The 24,189-nt window shown below is 38.0% G+C and overlaps 1 protein-coding gene across 1 annotated transcript; it reads right to left on the bottom strand.

Annotated features, from left to right (window-relative positions):
- Positions 1-24: 24 nt before the first annotated feature.
- LOC140151572 (solute carrier family 40 member 1-like) lies at positions 25-23,702 on the bottom strand. The gene is made up of 10 exons (XM_072173962.1): positions 23,393-23,702; positions 14,099-14,321; positions 12,424-12,673; positions 11,258-11,325; positions 9,357-9,516; positions 8,362-8,457; positions 7,515-7,658; positions 3,921-4,121; positions 1,709-2,608; positions 25-999 (listed from the first exon to the last, which is right to left on the bottom strand). Exons 3-10 carry the CDS (start codon positions 12,665-12,667, stop codon positions 653-655), a joined length of 2,160 nt encoding a protein of 719 aa, XP_072030063.1. The 5' UTR covers positions 12,668-12,673; positions 14,099-14,321; positions 23,393-23,702; the 3' UTR covers positions 25-652.
- Positions 23,703-24,189: the final 487 nt, after the last annotated feature.

Raw genomic sequence — 24,189 nt, 5'->3', positions numbered from 1 at the left:
ATATATATCGTGCATTTTTATATATAATTTTTCGTATTTCATGACTTGATAGACCTTTAAAAAAAATTTTAGTGTACACAGTTAATCTTGATATGTATTGTATATGTTTTTGTTCTGTGTAATTGACTACACCTTTATATTTGGTATTTGTCAATAAAATCTGAATCTGAATCTGAATCTATCATAAACTGATAATACTGTAAGGTGAATGAAGTACTAAAGTAAAGCTTGAAAAAAGATTCATGCCAGCACTTGACATTGACACGGGGTATCATCTGTGAACATCAACTTTCAAAAAGCACCCAAATCACATAAGCATTGAACAGAAAATGCACCCCAGTGTCACATACAGAGGTGAAACCTTATATGCCCAGCACTTTTGCGTTGGGCAATGACCATTCACCTTATTCACCAGTGCTCCTGCATAAAGCAATAACCATTCACCTTATAATAGTTTTTACAAGTATGGCATTCTCCCAAAGCAATTACATCATCATTTCTTAACTCTAAACTCTGCATTATATAGACCACTTGACATGTAACGTCATACCCTATGCAGGAGTCACATTTTCTTCTAGTCCTCTCTCGCTCTAGTACATACAGGAAATCGGGCCAACATCCACCTCCGGGTCTTAAGAGAGAATCCGTCGCCTCACACAGGTGTTGGTGCATCCCCATTAGCAGTCCCGTTAGGTATTCTGCCTCCACCATTTTGATGTGGATGACAGATGACAGTGAATTTCTCTGGATGAAACAGATGTCCACGAATCTTGTGCGAATACACAGCAAAAAACCACGAACCAATTAACACAAAGATCAACGATAGGATGATAAGGAAACCAAATGTTGCTGGGCAGGGAAGAATGATGACTAGGATGAAATGCAGCATGTCCATAGAGCATTCCAGAGAGCGCTGGACACCGTTGAACACACCTCGCTCATTCTCCTTGATGTTCTCTTGGATGGATTGAGTTACTACAAGGTCAAAGACCCACAAGCCTGCAACAAACCCAATAAATAGAGTGTAAAGTCATTGTGTCACATACATGGGAATTACCTCAAGTTTACATTGGGTATTCCTTTTTATCATGATTATAACATACAAGATAGTCCTGATCAAAAGCAATTAGCTGTTGTGAATGCATCTGGATAGCCACAAAGACATATTTATTTAGTCACATAGAACTCAACATACTTTTCCAATGACTAATGTGGAGTTGAGTCTTCGTGCTGCTGAGCTCTACACTAATGTACAGTGGTAAAAAGAGACATGTCTTTGTGGCTTTCCAGAAGCAGTCACATTAGTTAATAAGCGACATCAGCATTACAAATTCTGAAAGCATTGTGGGATGGTTTTGGCAATTTTGGAACACGTTGAACTCTGACAAATTGGGGAAACTGCTTCATTATTCATTCATTCATTTATTAAATTGTAATAATGGCAGTTGCGCTCATAAGCAAAAAGTAAGACTAAAGAAAGTTAATTTCCCGTTTTTCACATCATCCATGCCAAGTTTTCAATTTTCTCAACACTTGTTTTTTGAATGAAATCTACTTTTTCTGAAAACAACAAAAGTTATACCAAACTGAAATTGAAAATTTGTAATTAATTTTTGCCCATCCTGTAAAACATTGTTGCCTTCTGACTCATCTTACTTATTAAAATACTCCTAATGTTTAATGGCAGAAACAAACATGATCTACTCACCCATTCGCTGTAGTATCTGGCCTCCGAAGAAAAGCACAGCTGTCCAATAACTATGTTCCACTCCTATGTAGTCCACACACTCTTTAAAACCAATTTGGTTTGGATTTGAATCCGAATTGTTCCTTGAAGTCACACTTGCTATTGTATATGTGATGATATCTGTTGGTGTGGTAACCAACGATGAGGTGAAAGACGGGGTAGTAACTTCTGTAACAATGTCTGTTATTAAAGTACTGTTAATCAAATCTAACAAATCACCACTATTTTGTAGCGTACTAGTCTGATCCACATTGTCAAATTGTGGTGTGGAACCTACCACATAGTTAAGAGGGGTGCTTGCATCAATAGTAGGAAGTGGTCCACTTCTCTGATAATAAAATGGATCAAACAGGCTACCAGGTGCCCAAATGGAACCAGTACAAATACATAAACACAGAATTACCATTGCCGTTGCATACAGTCCAGTTCTTTCTAAGCCGATTCTTCTGTGAAAAATAGGAAATAAAAGTGTTCCTATGATTCCTGAAATAGAGCCAAGTGCCCTCATGATACCAATCACATATTCAGGAACTCCTAATGAATATGCATAACCATTTGTAATGGAATCAAATCCCATGACTGTCATATAAAACATTGCAATACCCATTCCAGCCCATGATACCGTGTAAGATTTGTAAGTTTTCCACGCTTCGTAAGTGTTGGTAAATGACTTTACAAATTTCCGATGCCAGCTACAGCAGCCTTTGGATTCCTTCACTTGGTTTTGTTCTCCATCTGCTGTTTCATCTTGAGGTGACGTTGATGTGCCCACCTTGTCTGATTCGTCTTGTGGCTGCTGATTATCTTGAGATGGTAACATTACATCTTGTTCTGTCGGAGATGTTTCTGCTGGTTGCTCATCTGTAAGAATTGAATGGAAAATACCATTTTTGTCAGTAATACTTTGTAGCAACTGCTGCCACCTAAAAAGATTACAATCAGGCCTGGAAAATATGTTTATTTTCCGACAAGAGAGATCAATTTTCCTCCAACGTAGCAGCATTTCCAACAATTTCTTGTGTATTTCTTTATCCAGAAAAGCAAAATTTCCCTCCAAATGACCAAATTTCCCAGCAAGGAGGTTGCCAAATTGCCAATTTTTTCCAGGCCTGATTACAATTATGATTAAGAATAACAAAATAGGTTAGGATTATGGTCAGTGGTGGCGCCCACTGAGTAAATAATAAATTTATTGCTTCATTCATCTTGTTATTTATCTATATAACAAAAGTTTCCAAAACTGTATTGTATATCGAGGGCTTAGAGCAATAACTAGCTTTGTCCACAATTACATGTTACTCATTTCTGCAACAAATGGACGGTTAATTCTGCCCTCTATAATATAATGTAAGTGACTTTGGGTGTATGTTGGGCCTACATGGTCACTAGCATCTAACTAATCATGCTAACTGTTTAAGTGACCAATGCATATAACCCAAAGTCACTTGTATTTATTATGGAGGGCAGAATTATAAACCATCCATATATTTGTTGCCGAAATGAGTAACATGTAATTGTGGACATAGCTAGTTCTTGCTCTAAGCCCTCGATATATAACTGTAATTGACGAACAGTATCATTGGTCTACAAATCCATTATCATCAAGTGACCATTCATTTGGGAATCAATACCAAATCTGATTAGCTACCTGCTACAACAGCTATTACATTGATGTTACCATGAAACCTTTGATTTGATAGCTTAATTGGGTGATGTTTAATAAGGTGATCCTGACTTTTAGACCACCCAAGCTATATAAGGTTAAAATGGCTAATTTATCAAATTAAACTTTCTGAACAAGATTAAAACTTGTTTTCAACTGTACAAACATACCTTTTATTCTGTCGGAAAAGCTTTATTTTGTTCCAAAATTCATGTTTTTATAGCTATTTTTGAAGTAAAAAGGTTGATGCAAAAGCAGTGATGCTTAAGATATACGCGACAGCTTAGTTACCGTACAATATTTTTTGGACATTGGATAATGTATTTAAGGCTGTTTTTGCTCATTTTGGGGATTTTAAACGCTGAGATTGAAAAAAATGAGGTGAATATGCAGCGTAACTCAGTGTATGATTTTCTTTGCAAAAATGCAATTTGCAAATGCATCACCACTTTTCGAGTTTTTATCACAAAAAGTTTTCCAACTCGGTAATTTATTATAGATAGCACTTACCTTTGCCTTTTCTTGCTAACGCTGGCATTTTTTTATAAACTTTTAGCAATAAAAAGTACTCTGCGATCATGGAGCCTACATTCCAAGCAGCTATATACACAGCAGCGATTGTCATGCCAGCAAAATTCATAATGAGACCAACAATGATCGGTGCCAAGATGTTAACTGACAAATCAATGCGGCGAATCATGGCGTTCATTGCTGAAACAGCAAAAAAGGCGGTCAAAAGATCAGAGTAATTAAGAAAGATTTTGGTCTTGCAAATCAATTTGCTGAGTAACTAACTAAAAGGCCTAATGGGAAAAACCACAGTATTTTAATAACTTCTTAAATGAATTGGTCCACCATGCACATCACAAATGCTAAAGCTGGATTCCAGCCAGTCCACTACCAAAAGGACTTTTCCAAGGCCAATAAGAAAAGGGCACAAAGCTGTTATTAGTTGTGGGAGACAAGCTCTTAGTAGATGACTCCCCATGTGGGTGCACTACACCAAATCCTTCCGCATTTGGTGTAACCCTTCATAGTTCGGTAAAAAATAGCACCTATCACGAAATATATCGGCGTCGAGGGAACCAAATTTGAGTGACTCTTGGTTGTTTTGATAAAAAAGATAGAATAGGAGCTCAACATTACATATCTGTTCAGAAAATTTTCTGAATCGAATGTGCATGGGTAATAGGCCCTCGGAACAATATCATGGCGGAACTGGTAAGGAGGCGGCGTGTCGGCTGAAATTCGGGATGGCGCTGTTCAGGAGTGCGTATCTTTTAAGTTTGTCTTAACTTGTCCCAAAAAATTAAATTTAAATAAAAGTTTAATCTTTATTTAAGACACTGGTTTGATCAAAATATTAAAAATGTTGTTACATGGGGTAGAAAAACTAACTTACTTTCTTGTATTTTCCCGTGTATTTCAATGGGACGATTATTTAGTGGTGTGTGCCCTTCGAAGACTCATTTTTTAAATGCTATGTACATGATTAATACCTGATTTTAAGTGCCAAAAAGTTGAGATTTTGGACTGAAACTGATGTCTTTGCAAAGAAAAAAAGTCTGTTTTTCTATTTCCGTCTACAAATACGCGATTTCATTCTTAAGCATACGAAAATTAGCTTCAAAAGCATAAGTTCCGTCGAATTGACAATTTAAGACCGTGCTTGAAATTGAGCTATTTTGGCCCCAATATCATAGAAGTGGTCACTTTTGGTTATCTCGGTGCTGAAAAAATGAAACATCTTTGGAATTATTTTGATGCAAAATGTAATTATAAGATCAAAACTCAATTATAACCGTTTTGAAAATAATCACTGAACCTTTAATTGGGTCTCAATAGACATTTAAAGTCAAAGCATACTATATTATGGCCTAATGATGACAAAATAACGGCATTTTTATCTCATGACCAAATGTTCAATTCCCAAGAGAGAAATTTATCAATTAATTCTAATGATGGGGTTTCTTAATTTTAGATCATGCAAAAATAATACACGCAACTTGGAAATTTAACATTTTAGAGTGTCAAATTACCGTTCTATCTACCCTACCCCCCCAACTTAAGGCATATGCCTATTGACACGTCTTTATATTATGCATGATCTAAGAGTGGGGGGGGGGGGGGGGGAAATGATCACATATGTCGCTTTTCGGTCATGTTAAATTTGTGATTGTACATATATTTTTGTAAACAAAGTCACTTTCCTGATGTAAATGGGATTATAAATACAGTTTAACATGGTCAAAATGTTGCTCTGGCCCTTGAATGCTGAAAATTGCGAAAAGTATCATATTTTCACTCAGTCCAAGCTTGTTTGGAGCCCTGTTTTATAACTTTGGAGTGACTAGCGATAAAAAGCAATTACACTTTTTAGGATGTTGACCACTGATTCCAAAAATAAAGAATATCAAAAATATTTTTTCTTATAAGGGTGCACTACACCAAATCCTTCCGCATTTGGTGTAACCCTTCATAGTTCGAAAAAAATAGCACCTATCTGCGAAATATATCGGCGTCCCGAGGGAACCAAATTTGAGTGACTCTTGGTTGTTTTGATAAAAAAGATAGAATAGGAGCTCAACATTACATATCTGTTCAGAAAATTTTCTGAATCGAATGTGCATGGGTAATAGGCCCTCGGAACAATATCATGGCCGGAACGGGTAAGGAGGCGAGCGTGTCGGCTGAAATTCGGGATGGCGCTGTTCAGGAGTGCGTATCTTTTAAGTTTGTCTTAACTTGTCCCAAAAATTAAATTTAAATAAAAGTTTAATCTTTATTTAAGACACTGGTTTGATCAAAATATTAAAAATGTTGTTACATGGGGTAGAAAAACTAACTTACTTTCTTGTATTTTCCCGTGTATTTCAATGGGACGATTATTTAGTGGTGTGTGCCCATGTGTGATGCCCAGGGTGTGATATTTAACATTCTTGATACATGTTTAGGTTGATCCTTCATGTAATTATTTCGTGTAAGCTAATCCTAACTCTAACCCTAATCCTAACCCTAATCATAATCCTAACCCAAATCCTTACCCTAAACTAACCCTAACCTTAACCCTAATTTCGTGTAAAATTACATGAAGGAATAACCCATGTTTACATTGGATTCAATCTCCTCGACCATGTCCCACATAAGTTAACAAGGTATATTAACCATCAATCCATATTCAAGTTGAAGTTTTCTCATCTCAACAAGAACAACAAAAGCACAGTGATTTATAGTGCACTATGCACAGGTATGAAACCACAAGCCTCAGCACACTTGCTGACCATTGTGGCACAAAACACACATATAAACCATGTAGCAACAATCAGGTATGTGCAGCTAAGAAGTACTCTACATATGACACAATAAAAGCAAAAAGGATCAACACCCCAAATTCTTGTACGGATAGCAGAGACAGGTAGCGGTTAGGTCCACGTGAATTTCAAATTAGCTCAATTAGTTCAAAAGAAACAGAGACTGTGTCAGGCTTGAACTTGCATCGCCAAACAACAATTAACCAGAGTCAAAATGCTTCACTGATTGGGTTACCTGGACTGCTACAATCCCATATAACTATAATGGATCCTTGCTTTTTGTTATACTGACAGTATGAGACATTATTGATTTTTTTAAATGCATTACAATGCAGTGCAAAGCTGTCTCACAGAGGGGGCACTCACATGTAAAGGTGGTACGGGTATGTACGGTGGTTAAGGGTGCCCTTTTCAGGGTCTCCGGCAGTTCCATAAGACCCACATTTGGATCATGCTCCAGTTCAAACTCTGACAATTGTAGCTCTTTAGCTCAAATTTAGAATTTCTTTTAAATTTTTAGCTCAGCAGCCTATAATTTGGCCCAATTTTAGTCTAGACCCGCTCAAACTGTTTAAATTTCAGTTTCCCAAAATCAGTTCTTAGTTCCAATAACTCGGCGCTCCGTGCCGTACACCCATACCAAAATTTAAGTTGCAGTTTCATGTGCAGTGTAGACGACCGATGGATTTAGTCTAGCCTTTGCTATGGTGTCTATCTGAACTCTGAGTATTGCACAATGGGGATGTATTTTTGTCAGTATGCATTCAGAGATAACCATTCCATGAATACTTACCAGCTAATCTGTCTTTGTTGTTGCCTGCCAATACCACCACCCAGTCTTTTTGAATACAAATCTTTTGGGCTAGACTGAACAGGTTGGCTATCACACCAAATAAAATCACCAGTAAACATAGTAGGTATAGGCCTGGATACCATGCTGAAAAGAAAACATATAATAGCTATAGAATAGATAATGCAGCTAGAGCAAAAATAATTATTTTTAGCTTCAAATATATCCTTGAACTCAATGACTTCTCCTACACATGACTAGATTTTTATAGCAACCACTGACTTTAAAATCACATTAGTTTAATATTACCAACATATTTGTAAAGAAAGCTTTATGTTTCAATGTGCATATCATCAATGCACATACCCAACAAGCCTGGGAACCAAGGGAGAACAGTGCCAGTGCATTGATTGGTCACCCCAGGTTAAATAAGAAATAAATAAATGAAGAACTAAAGAAAATCCAATGTGTGTAATTTCTTATGCAAAAACAAAATTTTGGGAAATACTAAATGGTCTATTGTGACTTTGAAGTCATTCATATTTGCCTGTTGTTCATGATGGTAGGTAAATAATGGAATTTGGGTCATAGAATGATTTCTTCATTATAGCACTCATATTTAAAACAATGCACAAACAAAGAAACTCTCAAGAAATATAGCAACATATCTCTTCAAGCCAACACTATTTTTTCGAGGAATATGGAAATTTAATGTTTTCTTTGAAGTTTATCTAAATGGTTCATAACAATGATGCACTGGATGATGATGATCTTTGTTATAGTCAAGAAGATAATATTTTGATAATGAAATGAAAATTTAACAATGCTGTTTTTGAGACACTTTCTTTACCTTGGAATAATTGGTCTTTGTATCGCAGAAGAAATAACAATATGATGGCACAAACAATGACAAATGAATTCTGGCAAAGCAAGGCAGTTCTTACAGCTGAAACAAAAATAAAAACATAAAAGATTTAACTTCTGATCAACTTGGCACATTTTTTAGCAATCATTTCATGAAATGGATATAGGGCTGTTGTCGAGTAACCCTTTCATAATTTGTCGACAATTTGTTGACAAAGCAATAAATCAATAAAGGCCAAATATTAAGTCCAGAGACCATGTTATGCATTTAATAACAGTATACAAAATGTACATGTATGTATCAGAGTTCATATATTATTGGAAATTTGCCAATTTTGACCTTGATCAACATGCTTAAAAATGAAAATGGTGATTGTTGTAATGTACCTTATTGACTCATGTTGGGTCACAAATAAGGAGGTTATATAAGGGGGAAATAAAGTGTGTATAGGAGGGAAAATCTATGAGATACCTGTATAACCAGTAATTTATTTAGAGGAGCTCAAGGAAGAGGGGCTTGGGTCATGACAGAGTGGAATCAGATATTGCAGAATTCTGCAAAACAATGTTCGAAACACCAATTTATAATTCATAAAGCCATGAAGCTGTTCAAGACTTACTGCAAGGAGAAGGGAATTGCGTGTGCAGAGCCTAGCAAGGCTCAACCTAGAGAAGCTCTCGAATCCAAAGCTTAACTTCCAAGCTATAAAACATGTAAGCACAAACTTGATGAATTTGGCCTAGCCGGGGACCTAGCGCCTATTTTCTTATTAAATATCTTGAATTGGTGTCATTCTCTCATAATATTTTCTTATGAGGTATAATGAAAATACTACATGGTATTTTCAGGGAAATAAGGTCACTATTTTTTTCTCGGTACTGGCTACAGGCCTACCACCCCTCACCCTTCGGGCTCGGGGTGGTAGGCCTGCATCCAGTAACTTGGGAAAAATGGTTTTCCCTATTTCCCTTCAAACCTACCTGTTAATCTTGGCGTTCTGTCTACCCATCTACCAACAAGAGCACCAAACAATAGCACTGATATAGCTAAAGAAAACCCAAAGATGGCTGTTAATCTGAGTGAATTATCCTCCAAATCTACCAGGAAGAGAGCAACTGCAAATGACCACATTCTGTCTCCCTGAAAAATCACAAGTGTATATAGTTTTTATCTTGTCAGCACTGTGAGTTGAAGGAATATCGCAACACACTTATCAAAATGATGAAATAAATGTGACTTGGAATTTACAACATTAACAGTAAAAATCATCATAATCTTTAAACTGAAAGATTCTATAGTAAAATATTTAGACATGGGATTTAGTTGCACCTGGTGATTTGAGAAGTAGGCACTTTAGCAGTTGTTGCTTGCAAAATTCTGTGGGGTGCTCATCATTAACCCTAACACCCATAAATACCACAAAATTTGCCAGCGAAGTGTTACCTGTAATCCGATTATCACTATGTCAACTGGATCACGCTTTTGAGTTCTGCATTATGATCAAAATGATCGCAACACAAAAGTCTATCGTATGTACTACCAATCCAAAAGGTGCGTGATCCAGTTACCAAGGAGTTATGTATAACCACTTCATTGGCGAATACCACAATGAAAACCACTGCGCATGCGTGAATCCCAGGGTCTGCAATGATGCAATCACCTTAAGTGCTATATGCTCATGGAATCCTGAGGCAGCGTAACCTGTGTGGCTAACGGTCGGTGATCGTGTGCTTGGCATTTGAGGGGGTCTAAGGTTTGAATCCCGGGGGTGCCAAGTGACTTCTTTGTTCATCTTCTCTCCTTTCTCATTTCTCATAACTTCCGATAGCAAAAAGAAGGGTTGCATGTTAGGGTTAAGGGAGGGGCCTAATTAGTTTGAATGCGATATTCTAAATCTGAATCAGTTACTGAAGTTTGTGACTAACTTTAAACTAATGACAGGGCATTTTCTGTTGTGCTTGATCTCATTTATCTTAAGTAAATTTTTCTCTGTTATATAAATATGGGACTGAGTGTAAATACAGCTTAAAATAGGGCAGCTGGTCATAGGTGGCTTAAATGTCATTGATAAAATACATCCCATACAAATATCATTATTTCACAATACTTTGATTGCTTAGAATACAATGATATTTACTCAGGCCTAATCAGTATTACAAGGTCTAGCTCACTTATGCCACAGCATGGACACATATAAATTGATGCACTGTAGGGCAGTCAACTTTGGCTGAGTAGAGCAAAGCAAAGTGTATGATATTATTTCTTCACGATTTCAGTCAATAACAATTGCTTGAAAGTAATATTTTGCCGGGTTTTTTTTTTAAAGGAATAAAAAAGGGTTCTTGGACTAACATGTCATAACATTCTGTGATAATACGTGTAAGATTTGCAGAAATCTTTTTTCAAAAAGGGTGAGATTGTAGTTTACAAAAAAAACGAGATTTTGGTGGCTTGGCATTTGTGAGAAAGACGCAAGGGCATATCATACAGAGAAATCACTAGGACCATAGCATTTTTTGGTCACATAACTTCTGTTGTTTTACTCGTTTAACAGAATGCAATATCTGATTGATAAATCACTGGCCACGACTGAGCACTGGTAGCGATTGTGAAAACTCTACCAGCATTTGATTACTAGTGATTTTTGAATCGCATGCTGCAACTGTAAATACGATGCTCTTCATGTCCAATGTTCAAAGACCAATGAAACACATTCTTGTTTCAATCTTGGAGAGAAATGTCATCGAAGGCCTAGTCAGATCCAGTCATGATACTTCATATGTACTTAGTCTTAACCCAGGTCAAAGATCTTTTGACACATTAATGTTCCTAATGAAAGACACAATAATTGCTATCACAATGATCTATTATAATAGCTTACCCATGCTGATAATGCTTGACTACTGTAGATAAGACAGTCTGTCTGTTCAACCCAACAACAAAAATGACCTGTAGATAAAAGAAATGCAAACAACACAATGTCACATGTATAGCCTATACGTGATGGGGTGTCCTAAAAACTTTTTTCCTGGTACCCAGTTTAGCAGGTTAAGGACAATGTTACTTTTTTCTACCAGACATATGGAGTCTTAACTTTACATTGAACAGGCTCTAAATTGCTACATGTATAATACCAGTCACAGTGTCATAGGGGCATATGTGTTCCTTCCCTCCCATTGGGAGTCCAAATCTGACAAATTCCATAGAAAAAAATTCTAAAAATATGACCAGTTCTTCCTCAATCAGATCCAGTGTCCCCTCAAACAGTCACGGTACCCATTGGACGACTCATGCTACTGAAGCACCACTGACCAGCCAGGTATTCATGCATGTTTGCAATGCTAGACAGTTACCAGCCACTGCCTGACAGGTCAGACTTATTTGTGATAGAGATTAATGACTGTCTATTTTCCTGTCAAATTGCAGACATTGGTTCTTTTGTACTGAAAAATATGAACAAAATTGATGTGAATGACCTGAATTTATTGTCTATTCTCACTGCAAACATGACATGATAGTCTAGCTGTTATCATTCACAATTTATTTCAATGATAAGATAGAGGTCAAATGCTGTTTACATGAACTATTAAAATGTCAAAATGATAATTCAGCAATGAATTTGCCAATATCAACAAAGTACCTTAGCCTGTGAGGAATTTATATGGGGAGGGGGAGAGATGCTGGGCTAATCTTTAAAAGTGAAATGATCGATGTGCAGCCACTATACATACATCCCTGTCTGTCAATTTCGGTGATTTATACCCTACCAGTGGCATGAACACAGACAGATCAGACATATCAACTTTTCGGATCAGAATGCATTTAGAATCTTGCAGACTGCATTCACTGCAAACCATCACTATTTCAAATCCTCAGATGAAAAGCACAATAAAGTCAAATGCAGCTCTGTGGTATGTGCATGTTTTATACCAATTTGTCCATGTGTGCACATGTGTTTGTGAACCACTTTCTTTCAAAATAATCAAATATTTTATGAAAATCTATTTTTGTTTATGAAATTCCTATCAAACCTATATATTTCCATACCTTTTGATGCCTCAGCTTCACCACCCCCAGCATCATCATCATTCTGTTGATCACTTTCATCAGCCCTCACATCTGTAGCAAGCTTACCAGCAGTCCCATCCACACCATTATCATCACCAGCAACATCATCATCAGTGGGGCCACCTTTGCTTCTGTCAATAGGTTCTCCCAAACTTCGTTCTTCTGCCGGCAGCTCTTCAGAATCGACTGCCTCATATTTCACAGATGAAGCTTCCGAGGTCATTTTGTCCTGAAAAGATAATCGTTATTACATGTGTATATAAAGATGTCATTAATATAGTGGAGAAATAATACATTGAGTCTCATAAATGTTGTTGATAGAATAATGAAACAAATTTTTGATATTTTAAATTTCTACATTTTGTAAAGCTCAAATATATATAAACATTTGCCACCAATGTTGTGGAAGATTAATGAGTAGGGATGTGCGGATGGGATTATGAAAATATACCCCAAATACCAATAGTATCCATGCCCTTCCAGTACCATGAACACAGACAAACAGATACATTTAGCAACTTTCCTGACCAGTATGCATAAATCCTGCCGATTGCAAACCACCACTACTTCATAAATTTATATAATTCCTCAGACGAAAAGCCAACCTATGAATATATATATATATATATACCAACGAAAATATATCCCCGGAATATATCACCAAGAACACATGTTCTTGTGTCAATACACAACTGAAATATCAATCTCTGACTGTGGCCTCACCTTGGTCTGGGGCGGACATTTTAAAAATGAATTTAGAAGAGCAGCAACGACATCACTTGCATTACATTCCAGATGTTAAATCTACATCATAAACAAAATTTGATGAAAAATGAGCGAGTCCGTTTTATTTTAGGGCCATTTGTCTATAACTGGTCTTTACATGTAGCCCTATGGAGGAGTGCCCGTTGAGGCGCTATAAACCCCATTTTAGGAACAAAAATTTGATTTTAAAAAAAGCGGACTCGTCTGCGAATTTTCTAAAATTTTCAGAGTATGTAGTATAAACATGTGGAAATATAATCAAGTAGTTGCCCTACCTGCTCTTCTCCGAAAAAATAAAAAGTCCTATACCTCAATGATAATGAAACCTAGGTGTGTGTTTAATGGAAAAACAAAGTTTGAGTTGAACTTGTTCTTGAACTACCAATATCATGTGAATGATTATTACTAGGATAGGGTGTCGGACTGTATATATATTCACTACATGTAGTATTGTACTCCGACACTCAATCTGATTTTCGCCATCTTGAATACCTATCAACAAATCACACCATGACCAACTGCCCAGTAGACAAGTGACTTACATGCTTAATGTGACTTGTCTTGTGATTGAAACACTTGTGACTTGACTTGCAACTTTCACAGAAATTACTTAACTTACTTGTGACTTGGGCAAAATGACTTGGAACAAGATTTCAGAATTACTACCCCAAAAGATTAGGATTAGGGTTACCTTTCAGGATAAAGATGAGCTTTTAGGATTAGGGTTATAGGGTTTGGTAAACATTACATAGGGTTAAGGGTTACAGTCAGTTTGATGATTCAGTAATTAATGCAAACTAAATTCTAAAGTTGCTACACTATCAGATTTTCTGGGGGTGAAATCAAACATGCTAATCAAACATGCTAATTTGACTGCATAAAAACTTACCTTATGGCCCGGCGTTGTAGGTGAAGTAAAGTTATATTCCTATAAAGCACACAATATAATCCTATGAAAAGCTTTCCAAAGTCTGTATTTCACATGGCCAGACAGAAAACACCTTGAATGATTGGCTTGGTGCACATCCTGAAGTATCTTGTCACACAATGAATAGTGACCGGTGTCAGTGAATCAAAATATGATACATGTACTTTGAACACTCCAGACAGATCTGTAATGTAAGCAAACAAACAATGTTATCATATTACGTATCTTTTTAAACTACGTTCGGGCATGCAACATTATTACTGAATTATGATACCAGTTGCAGCAAACAAATCTGTCTCTGTAAATAATAATCTTTCATAATAGGCAGAATTGATTTTCTAATTGCAAAAAAGGGGTCATAATTACCCCAGTTTCCCCTAAATGTTATTATATTTGTTAAAACAAAGTTTGCTATGGACATCCACCTGTCTTTTCTTGTTGATTGGCTGCAAATAAAACCTTCCTGTATATTCCAGCAAGGCAACTCCTATTGCTTCATACAGGGTGTCCCTGAATGAACTGTATCATCGGAAATTTAATTGTTTGTGTATATTAACGCCACAACTAAATATAACTAAATAACTGGTGTCTCTCTCTCTAAGGTCACATTGTATACACATATGCAGGTGTGGTTCGTATGAGAGTATGCCATCAAAACTCCCTCATTTTCAAACCTTTCCACTTATTCAAATATCAATCGATGATCTGTATTCAGAGTTCTAATCACTGCGCTTCATCAGCGCATGAGACGACTATTGTCACTGAAATATATTTTACTCTGTGGAACGAGTTACAAATTAGGTAGTTTCGTAAAATTCTTTTATTTCAAAACGGAGCAGTCAATTGTCAAAATTCAAAAAGTATGTGATAGCTGATATTCCTCAACCACATCAGTTATTTAGTTCAATGTTTTATGCGTTAAAATACCCAGAAAATTCAATTTCCGACGATACAGTCCTTTCAGGGGCACCCTGTAAATGTTTGGAAAAGTGCACTACACTGTATACATAAGTTTGATTTTGTGTGCATGTGGGGGGGTGTGGGCGTGTGTGCTGTGTGTGTGGGGGGTATGTATGTGTGGTAAGGGTGTGAGCGAGTATTAAGGGTGAGAGGGATTAGAGCGTGGGGGTGTGTGCGTGAGTGGGTTGTGTATCTTTTATACATTACATTATTTTATTTTTATGGTATTATTGTTTCCTATGAATTGTTGTTGTTGTTGGTTGTTTTAAATGTATTTCTTTTCTCTTTATATGAACGCACCGCCAATTAAGGTGTGTGCCGCTGATACAAAAGCGTCCGTTCAAAAAACTTACAAATAAATAAGTAAATTCTTCAATTTTTAGTGGACATGCCAACGAGTAGGCCTACTCAAACATCATCAGTTTTATAGACCAAGTGCAACATGCTTCTGTTAAGGTACTTTTGTAACATTATTGGCGTGAAAATTGAGGTTAAAAATTTGACAGACTTTATAGATTCGTTTGCAAAATTTTGAATTCGCGAAATTAAATCTCCGCGAAAATGTCGACAATCGCCAATTCGCGAAATAAAGTATCCGTGAAATTTTAAGTTGATTTACACTAACAGTCACTTTTTCATCTCTCCAAAATAACACATAATTTTCCTCAAAAATAAACAATTTCAACGTTTTGCCTTTCCAAAAATCGATCCGGCTAAAAAAGGACAACCAATAACAGAAGCAGGGCCGTGAGTCTCACACATTTGGTCATTTTCTCACGGTCTCACACCAATTATAGGTTAATGAACGCGTATTACTTATTGGGAGAAATTAGACAAAATAATGCCGCAGCGCTGATGTTGATGCGTCTAATGCACGAGCCCCGAAGAGGGGAGTGCATTAGAAGCATCAACATCAGCGCAAGTGCATTATTTTGTCTAATTTCTCTCCCAATAAGTACAATACAAGTTTATTAATCTATTTCATGTATACACGAGAAGAAAAAAACATGTCATTTCTACTTTTTTTATATAACAAATTATCACTAAAAATGTTGGAAAACAGAACCAAATATAAATGCATCAACCCGCCCGAAAAATGAATCAATCCTACGCGCCTTGAACGCTTGAAACACTCTTGCCAGTAATACGCAGAGTGCAATTAGACACAATCAATGCATGGTTTGGATTTTTCTAACGCTTGCTCTGATTGGTTCTCACTATCTAAGAGTGTATGAAGGTAGTATAATCTCACGCCTACATGTACATTGTAGGTAGTAAATCTCACACAAAGAGCTGTCAAATGAGTAAAATCTTGTGCATCGTAAAAATAATTTGTTGTCCCTACCCCCCCCTTTTTAGACTCTCAAGCGCCGTGGCTCAAATAATCATGGGTCAAAATGAACATTGTAGTCGGCAAAAAATCATTCCGTCCCGGTACGACAGTGTCTCACTCACGCCTAGCAATTCCAAAACGTTGACAGCCCTGCAGAAGTCCGAATCACAATCTGTGCAAATATGGTAGCGCGCAATCATGGTTTGATTTAGAAGGGTTTTACATGCACAGGTGCATACATAACATTGGATATTGGTTCTGTGCATGTAACATTTTGCCTGGTGCATGCAGAATTTTGTGATATTCAGCCCATATATTCAAGGAAAAACTGAAGTGGTGCATGTAACTTATTTTCTAAATTGACCTTGAAGGAGTGTACTTGCATTTTTACCCCCACATGGAGGGAAAAGGGACACCCAAGTGAATTTTAAACTAGATGGACCGCGGTTTTCGACGCATAGCGTCGACCGTGATGCCTCCACCAAAGGGAGTGATGTGGCACTCACAAGTTGATACAAAGCATCAAGCCTAAAAGAGGAGACTGAATTTGACCTTAGATGACACCTAGATGACCCCAAAACAACCTTTCAATGACTCCTGGGTGACCCAGGATGACCCCAAAATGACCACCCAAATATTTGGCTCTAAATGTTGACTGTACCTACCAAGTTTCATGCCCATATAGTAGTTTTTACTAATTTGACCTCAGATGACCTCTGGTGACCCCAAAATGACCTTCCAAAAATTTGGCTCTAAATGTTGACTGTACCCACCAAGTTTCATGCCCATACGATAGTTTTTACTAATTTGACCTCAGATGACCCCTGGTTAACCCAAAATGACCTTCCAAAAAATTGGCTCTAAATGATGACTGTACCCACCAAGTTTCATGCCCATACGGCAGTTTTTACTAATTTGACCTCAAATGACCCCTGGATGACCTCGGATGACCCCAAAATGACCTTCCAAAAATTTGGCTCTGAATATTGTCTGTACCCACCAAATTTCATGCCCATACAACAGTTTTTACTAATTTGACCTCAGATGACCCCTGGGTGACCCTGGATGACCCCAAAATGACCTTCCAAAAATTAGGCTCTGAATGTTGAATGTACCTTCCAAGTTTCATGCCCATACGAGTTTTTACTAATTTGACCTCAGATGACCCCTGGGTGACCCCAAATTGACCTCCAAAAATTTGGCTCTAAATATTGACTGTACCTACCAAGTTTCATGGCCATATGACTATTTTTGCTAATTTGACCTCAGATGACCCCTGCATGACCTCAGGAGACCTTGACCCACTAACCAATACTAACTTGTTCTGTCTGGGGTCAAGATGCACCCACCCACCAAGTTTGAGGAACGTGCGAGCCCTACATGTAGTCTCCGAGAAAAGAGGTAAATAAGGAAAACGGGCCCTCTGACCTCAAATGACCTTTTACCTCAGTATATGACCTTGAACCTCACCCAAAAAAAGTAGCCAGAGTTTTTGTCCATGACCCACCTATCCTGAAAATCTGAAGTCAATCCGCCCATCCATGCCCGAGATATCGCATCCGGACGGAAGGACGGAAGCACGGAAGGACGGAAAGACGGAAGCACGGACATTGCAAAAACAGTATGCCTCGCGGTGGAGGCATAAGGCATAAAAACAATAGAAACATGTCAGGGTAAATTTTCATACCATCATAACTGATTAAAATCTGATTCCTTGACAACGTTGATCAGGCACGTCAGTACAAGAAGAGGTGGGTAGGATGTGATGGGGTAAGGGTGGCTGGGGTAGGGTTCTGGGTGGTAGGGAAGTACATGTAGGTGGGTAGGGTAGGGTGTTGGGTAGTGGGATCAGGGTGGTTGGGTATAAGACAAGGCGGTTCTCGAACCACGAGTCTCGCCTGCTTTCGCGATCGCCTGCTTTTACGATTACTTTTGGTAGAAGTAAATGAACCTGCAACAACCCATGGCGATTTGCCTGTTCAATTTGAGCTTGATTGAGCTTTGATGATCCCAAAATGACCTTCCAAAAAATGGGCTCTAAATGTTGACTGGACCCACCAAGTTTCATGCCCATACAACAGTTTTTAGTAATTTGACCTCAGATGACCCCTGGGTGACCTCGGAATGCCCTTCCAAAAATTTGACTCTTAATATTGACAGTGACCACTTAGTGTCATGCCCATACGACAGTTTTTAGTAATGTGACCTCAGATGACCCCTGAGTGACCTTGGATGACCCTGAAATGACTTTCCAAAAAACATGACTCTAAATGTTGACTGTACCCACCAAGTTTCATGCCCATACGACAGTTTTAGTAATTTGACCTCAGATGACCCCTGGGTGACCCCGAAATGCCCTTCCAAAAATTTGACTCTTAATGTTGACTGTAACCACTAAGTGTCATGCCCGTTTGACAGTTTTAGTAATTTGACCTCAGATGACCCCTGGGTGACCTTGGATGACCCTAAATTACCTTCTGAAACTTTGACTCTAAATGTTGACTGTCCCCACCAAGTTTCATGCCCATATGGCAGTTTTAGTAATGTGACCTCAGATGACCCCTGTGTGACCTTGGATGGCCCCGAAATTACCTTCCGAAACTTTGACTCTAAATGTTCACTGTACCCACCAAGTGTCATGCCCATATGACAGTTTTTAGTAATTTGACCTCAGATGACCCTTGGGTGACCTCGGATGACCCCAAAATAACCTTCTGAAAATTTTACTCCAAATGTTGACTGTACCCACCAAGTTTCATGCCCATAAGACAGTTTTAGTAATTTGACCTCAGATGACCCCTGGGTGACCTCGGATGACCCCGAAATAATCTTCCGAACATTTTACTCTAAATGTTGACTGTACCCACCAAGTTTCATGCCCATACGACAGTTTTTAGTATTTTGACCTCAGATGACCCCTGGGTGACCTCGGATGACCCCGAAATAATCTTCTGAACATTTGACTCTAAATGTAGATTGTACCCACCAAGTTTCATGCCCATACGACAGTTTTAGTAATTTGACCTTAGATGACCCCTGGGTGACCTCGGATGACCCCAAAAGAATCTTCCGAACATTTTACTCTAAATGTTGATTGTAACCACCAAGTTTCATGCCCATACGACAGTTTTTTTAGTAATTTGACCTCGGATGACCCCCCCAGCTTCGGGTGTGTGGGAGGGGGCCACATGGGGGGGTGCTAGTGAACATTTGACTCGATGTAGCACCCCAACAGAGACATTTTTGACATAAAAACCCGTTTTCGAAATTTTTTTGAAAAAATGCTTCCTTCACCCTAAAAAGGTGCTTTTAAATTTTCAGTTTCCTATCCTTTTGTACATGAGAGACATTCTTGAAGTCTTTTTTGGCCTAATAACTTGGCCTACATGACCGAAATTGATATATAATGCACAATATAAAAACATTATTTCATTAAATTTTTGACCCCCCCCCAAATTCGAGTGTGTGGGAGGGGGCCACATGGGGGGTGCTAGTGAACATTTGACTCGATGTAGCACCCCAACAGAGACATTTTTGACATAAAAACCCGTTTTAGACATTTTTTTGAAAAAATGCTTCCTTCACCCTAAACAGGTGCTTTTAAATTTTCAGTTTCCTATACTTTTGTACATGAGAGACATTCTTCAAAGTCTTTTTTTTGGCCTAATGACTTGGCCTACATGACCGAAATTGATATATGTAATGCATAATATAAAACAATATTTCATTAAATTTTGACCTCCCCCCAACTTTGAGTGTGTGGGAGGGGCCACATGGGGGGTACTAATGTGCATCCTCTCGTCATACTACCCCTACCACATTATGTTGACCGTACCCACCAAGCATCGTGCCCATACGACAGTTTTTAGTCATTTGACCTCAGATGACCCCTGGATGACCTTGGGTGACCTTGACGCCTTTTAACCAATACAAACTTGTTCTGTCTGGGGTGAAGATGCACCCACCCACCAAGTTTGAAGAATGTGCGACCTCTAGTCTCCGAGAAAATAGGTTTTTGCATTTTATGCATAAATTATGCAAATTAGGTACTTAATTACCATATTTTGCGCTGAAAATCGAATCGGGTTGAGATCCTCTGGTCATACTACCCCCTACCACGTTTCATCATCATAGGGCTTAGGGATCTTACAAATCCCCCAGATACAGCTCCACAAGGCGGATTTCTTCAGATTTCCAACCATATTTGTAGAATCGTTCCGCATAAATTATGCAAATTAACAACTAAATGCGCATACTTTTCGCCCAAAAACTAATCAGGTGATCAGCAGATGTGTATCATAGCTGACCCCAGGTTTCGTTACCATGCGCCCGACGGATCTTGAGATAGTCTGTCCACAAACTCCGCTATCAATTTGCGCTGATTTTCGCATAAATTATGCAAATTAGCTATGTTAATTTGCATATTTTTCCCCAAAACATACGGTTCTGAGCAAACTTGGATACCCTTCCTCCCACCAAGTAGCGTCGCCGTAAGTTTTACGGTTCCCCAGATACAGCTCCGGACGGACACACATACATACATACATACATACATCCACACACACATCCATCCACACACACGGACGGACAGACAGAAATAGTGATTACTAAGTCCCATCCTGAACAAAGTTCAGGCGAGACAAAAAGGTATCATGGTGGTAGAGGTAGGGTGATGGTGGTGGAGCAGTGGATAGGGTGGTGGGTTAGGGGATAGGGTGGTGGGGTAGATGGTAGGGTAGGATGGTGGAGTGCTAGGGTAGGGTGTGGGGTAGTGAGTTCTGGCAGTGGTATGATAATTAGTATTAGGGGTGGATGAGGGTGGTAGCCTTGGTAGGGTGGTGTGGTAGTGGGGTAGGATGGTGGGGATGGTAGGTTTAATGAGGCTAGTGGGGTCAGGGTGTGGTATAGTGATTTAAGGGTGGTGGTGGTAGGGTTAAGGTGGTGGGGTAGGTTCATGAGTGTAGTGGGGTAAGGGTGGAGCAGGGTAGGGTGGTAGGGTATGGTGTGGTAAGGGTGGTTGTGGCAAGGGTGTCCCTATTCACCCCGTATTAGGTGACATTTACCTGAAAAATATTTAAAAAATTGTTATAAAAATTCCTGTCAAAATTTATAAATAATCTTTTAATAGAAAAAGTTGTAGGACCTAAAAGGCTAGGTCCTGGTGAATTTCCAGCACATTTTCTAAAATAGTGGCTGTGGGAGCAGGAAAGTTTTGACCACCCCATTTTTTAGAAAATTTTATTTTGGACACCCTGTATCCTAAATTTATTCTTTAACATCTGCTGAACCATTTTCTAAACACTGTTTGATTGCGCTTTCAATCTGTGGAAAAAAAAAGTGTTTTTAAATCAAATGTGAATAAATAAGATTTCAAAAACTTTTCTCATTTTTGTCCCTATTCACCCCTGCAACCTGCGTCCCTATTCACGTACCCCATTCTACGGTATATGAATTGATATTGTATCCCCCATCCCAAAATGTGGAGGACATGTCCCCCTCCCCCCGGCCTCCGGAATTGACGCTCACACTTGTCATTATACTTTTTTTAGAAAAGTGGGGGGGATGAGGCTGTCCCCCTCTTGCGTCTACTCAAAATTTTCGGATTCCCCCCTTGTCTTACTCTTCCAGAACTTTGTTCAATCCCCCTCCTGGTTCAACAAAAAAATTTGCATTCCCCCCTCACCCTAAAATAATTTCCCCCCCTCAAAACGCCCATTCCCCCCTGTCGTAAAATAAACGATCGCTCCCTTTTAAAGGGCATTTCATGATCCACAGCATCATCCCCCCACTTTTCTCAAAAAAAGTTGAGATTTTTATATCACTGGAAACCTCTGGCTACATAATGTTTTCTGTACAAAACATTTCTTGCAGATTAATTCGTTTAGCAAAGATATCGTGAAATTTGAATTTTGTTCTGTTATACCAGAACGAAATTACAACACATTGTCGACTATGGAGCAGTGTAATACATAAGGCCCATGAAAGTCAATTCCGAGTTTATCGTCCCTTTTTTTCCTTTTTTGGTGAGGTGACTTTTTCATTTTTCATTATTTCATCAGATTTCATTATTGACCTAAAGTGCGTGTTGATTTAAAGCCACACTCATGACATGTTATTTATAAACATGTTTTTATATGGGTAGCGACTAGAAAAGTTAGAAAAGAGCCTGGTTTTGGTTCCAAGTTATAAATTTATATGTTTTACAAACAAAAATATATGTTTCCAATTGCTAAAACTGGTGAAAACCCTGATACTTTGAAAATAATGAATTATTTTGGCATTTTGAAAATTTGACGGGTGTTTTGGTGTCCAAAAGTGACGCTTAGGCGGGGACGATAAACTCGAATCGACTTTCACGCGCCTAAAGGCCCTTCGCACTTGATTATTAGTTTCCTGTTTACCGCCCGCATCCAAAATTGAAAATCTCAAAATAATTAATTATTTTAATTTTATTTCTAATTTTCTCCTCTAAAATAACTTTCAACTATACTTATACTTGCCATTTTCTGACTTTAATAATATCAACAATAATGATGAATGAACAAAGAGTACAACTCGTCCACCTTCACTTATTTATAAAATCAAATTATTGTTGTGAAATAATTAAATGCCCGCTCTAGTCAAAACGAGTCAATAGTTGCTTGTAATATAAAGATAAATAAAGAAAATTAAAAAGATAATTAATAATTAAAAGTCACCTCGTCCCTTTTTCAAAATCTTTAACAGGAAACCTAATAATCAAGTGCGAAGGGCCTAATCATGCTTATACACGCAAACGCAAAATCGGAATCAACTGAAATCTTGGGAATAAGCTTTTTTCGTGGATATCTACTGACAAATATCATAAAAAGGGGATTGCTAGGATCACGAAGTGACGAAATACTCCTTTAATTATCAATATCATAAAGTTACACCTTTTTTTTTATATCTCAGACTCAAAGTTACACTATAATAATACTTACATCGTACTCTGAGCTGCTGTTTATAGCTGAAACCTTGCAAACATGAATGAGAAAGCGGTATGTGTATGTGTATGAAGTCAAAGCTGGTAATCACGACTGGTGTAATTGTAACCAAAAAAGCTGATACGTCAACGAAGCGTTAGCCTCTTAAATTAGCCAACTTTCCTCTTGGAAGCTATAGGTACGATTCGGAGAGGCTATTTTAGTCATAAAGTTGCAGTAAACGGTAATAATTCGTTCAATTCACACTAACACCAACTTGCGCTGAGTGTGAATGAATGACGGATTCTGATGTCAATATGATTTGTGTGGCGCTGGAGCTTTAGCACCCTAATACTTTCACACCCGTACGATTTCGTACACCTTTCACTTTCGTCCCCTTGTTTACCTTAAAGGCCCATTCAGTGATTTGATCATCCGGACGATCGTAAAAATCATCATTCAAAATTCAGATTTTGGTACCTATGTCATTGTCATAGATGTACTAATATAGCCTCCGAGTGGTTCAGCCGAAAGCTGTGTATTTAAGACAAAATAAGACATTTTACACAAATCTGTAATTTAGATACTGACAGTATCTAATTAGATACATGTATTTGAATGGGGCTTCAACTTCGTCAGTACTGCTGTTTTCTTCGTTTTTTGCCAAATTTGTCATTTCAAAAATACCAAATGACAATATGAATGACTTAGGCTTAACCTTCACTTTTAAGCAATTTATAAACAATTTTATTTCTTTTACACTTGCGATCCCTATCACTGAATGGGTCTTCAAGGGACCACGTTCATTATTAATG

Source organism: Amphiura filiformis, chromosome 4 (genome assembly GCF_039555335.1).
Source record: "Amphiura filiformis chromosome 4, Afil_fr2py, whole genome shotgun sequence".
NCBI lineage: Eukaryota > Metazoa > Echinodermata > Ophiuroidea > Amphilepidida > Amphiuridae > Amphiura > Amphiura filiformis.
The sequence above is the reverse complement of the archived record's forward strand: the minus strand, read 5'-3'. Positions and strand labels throughout refer to the sequence as shown.

Coding starts and splice junctions, on each gene's coding strand:
- LOC140151572 (XM_072173962.1), bottom strand. CDS start 12,667: ATGACCTCGGAAGCTTCATCTGTGAAATATGAGGCAGTCGATTCTGAA. Junction 9,517..11,257: donor GTCAAGCATTATCAGCATGG/GTAAGCTATTAT, acceptor GTGATTTTTCAG/GGAGACAGAATGTGGTCATT. Junction 4,122..7,514: donor CAACAAAGACAGATTAGCTG/GTAAGTATTCAT, acceptor TTGCTGTTTCAG/CAATGAACGCCATGATTCGC.